This window comes from Coptis chinensis, chromosome 5, assembly GCF_015680905.1.
Source record: "Coptis chinensis isolate HL-2020 chromosome 5, ASM1568090v1, whole genome shotgun sequence".
Classification (NCBI taxonomy): Eukaryota; Viridiplantae; Streptophyta; class Magnoliopsida; order Ranunculales; family Ranunculaceae; genus Coptis; species Coptis chinensis.
Window position 1 is genome coordinate 53,573,670 of NC_141460.1, and position 2,460 is coordinate 53,576,129.

Consider the following 2,460-nt stretch of genomic DNA (forward strand, 5'->3'; position numbering starts at 1 on the left):
CATGAAAAACTAGATCTAGAATTCATTAATGGAGGCTACTAATCTAATCTATTTCTAGGTCTAACTATCTACCATTAACAAAGAGCTAAGCTTTGGTTTTTATACTTTCAGATCCAAAAATCATGCATGGGCTTGGAGCCATATTTTGGGCCAGAGAATCAGGCCCAAAACCCAATTCTTTCAGTCCAAAAAGGCCTCTTCAGCTGCAGTTGGCTTCAACAGACTTTTCGTCCACTTCTGCTCCTCTGATTGGATCACGGCTTAGACCATTGGAAATCTCTTTCCGAGCTGGTCGTTTTGACATAAGGTAGGCCCCATTCCGAGGCCTGAGTCCAAAGATACGGCCTTCGGAAGTTCTGCTGACTTTGTGTGCTGTTTCTACCCGCGTCGACTTTTCAGCTTTTGACTGGGCTTTAGAAAGGCTTTGTCTTCTTGAATCTTGGCCTTTAATCACGGAACTCCTTAGTAACCGACCTTTGCTCCTTTATCTCACTAAAGTGGCACATTTCTGCACATAATGGACTTTGAAGCTTGAAATGCATAAAATCACGTAATCAGTGTTAACTCTTAATTATTACTCACATAATTGGTCTAAAAGTATGACTCTTAAAGGGTTAAAACTATAGTTTTGGGCTCTTATCACATGCCAATGGAGATACCTGAGAAGCCCTTCTGCGCACATCATCAGATAAAGAATCATGAGATGAATGACTGTTACGCTCTAAAGTGGTTGGTTCAGAGAATGGTGGAGAAAAGGAGGATGGGAGAATTTGTGAGAGATTCCCAGAATGAGGAGCGTATGCTGTCGCAGGGAAGAATACTAGGAACCATCAATGTGATTTACAGCGGGGAGGTTCTGAGCCATAATGCTCATAGAGATAAGATACGGCGGACTGCGAGCATCCAGCAAATCAATGAGAGAATGGATAGACCACGGCAGAGAAAGGTGGCGGTAGTAGAAAAGGACAGAATTTTATTTAGTAGCGCGGACCTACGGGCAGTGGACTCACCACATGAAGATACGCTGGTCATTACGGTAGCAATGGGAAACTACATGGTGAAAAGGGTGTTGATTGATTGTGGAAGTGCAGTGGATCTATTATTTAGAGGTGCTTTGGAGGAAATGGGAGTCGATCCTAAGCAACTGTGTCCGTCGCGGACTAATTTGTATGGATTTAACGGAAGTATGACAGAGCCCATGGGGGAACTCTTATTGCTCGTGACGGTCTTTGCCCGATTCATGGTGATAGATTATGCTTCACAATATAATGCAATCTTGAAAAGGCGTTGGATTCACGAGATGAAGGTGGTACCATCAACGTATTACCAGGTAATACGATTCCCCACACCTACCGGCATGTACAAGGTTTACGGTGATCAGGTAACGGCCAAGAACAGTCATCGGGGAACCATGAAGCGGTTAATCAGCGGATCAGAGGGAGAGACGTCCAATCCTAGGAAGAGGATGGCATAGCAATTACAGTGCACCTCTGTGGAGGGGAAGGATGAGACATCGGCGGATCCGAAGACACTCGATGAGATTGAGGTGGTGAATATAGGGATAGGGGAAGAGGAGAAGTTCACGTCGATAGGATCCAGTTTGCCAGACGAATGGAGGGGTAAGTTGCTACAATTCTTGTCAGAAAATAGAGATGTCTTCGCTTGGACAATAGAGGATGTTACTGGGTTGGACCCCGAGTTTGCATGTCACCGCTTACATATGAAAGAAGACGCCAAAGCCGTGAGGCAAAAGATGCGCGGTATTAGGCCAAAATACGCCGAAGGGATCAGGGAAGAGGTCGCTAGATTGAAAGGGGCTGGAATAATCCGAGAGGTTGAGTTCATAGACTGGTTATCTAACATAGTCGCGGTACCAAAAAAGAATGGAAAGGTGCGTATGTGTGTAGATTTTACTGATGTAAACCTCGAGTGCCCGAAGGACAGTTACCCCATGCCGCAAGTAGATGAATTGGTGGATAGGACGGCAGGGTTCAAGATATTTTCCTTCATGGATGCGTTGATGAGGTATAATCAGGTCGCGATGTATGGGCCAGATCAGGAAAAGACATCGTTCGTGGTGGAGGGTGGCATATACTGCTATACAAGGATGCTGTTTGGGTTGAAGAATGCAGGGGCAACATTCCAATGGTTGGGGGAGAAGATGTTCGAACGCAAGATTCGAAAGGGAATTGAGATTTATATAGACGACATTGTGGAGAAAAGTATGTCTGAAGAGGAACATATAGAGGGTTTGCGAGAGAGCTTTGGGATACTACGGAAATACAACTTGAAGCTAAACCCTAAGAAGTGTACGTTCGGGGTGACTACGGGAAAGTTTTTGGGTTATATCGTTACTCATAGGGGGATCGAGGCTAACCCTGAGCAAATAAGGTCCCTGGTAGAAATGCCATCTCCGCAGAATGTGAAGGAGGTACAGCGGTTAGTAGGAAGGGTCGCGGC

At 45.3% G+C, this 2,460-nt stretch overlaps 1 protein-coding gene across 1 annotated transcript; it reads left to right on the forward strand.

Annotated features, from left to right (window-relative positions):
• Nucleotides 1-649: 649 nt before the first annotated feature.
• On the forward strand, nucleotides 650-1,474 carry LOC147497935 (uncharacterized). The gene has a single exon (XM_086563061.1). The coding sequence runs from the start codon at nucleotides 650-652 to the stop codon at nucleotides 1,472-1,474; it is 825 nt and encodes a 274-aa protein (XP_086419187.1).
• Nucleotides 1,475-2,460: the final 986 nt, after the last annotated feature.

Excerpts from the sequence above, each read along its gene's own strand:
- LOC147497935 (XM_086563061.1), top strand. The coding sequence starts at position 650 with ATGGAGATACCTGAGAAGCCCTTCTGCGCACATCATCAGATAAAGAAT.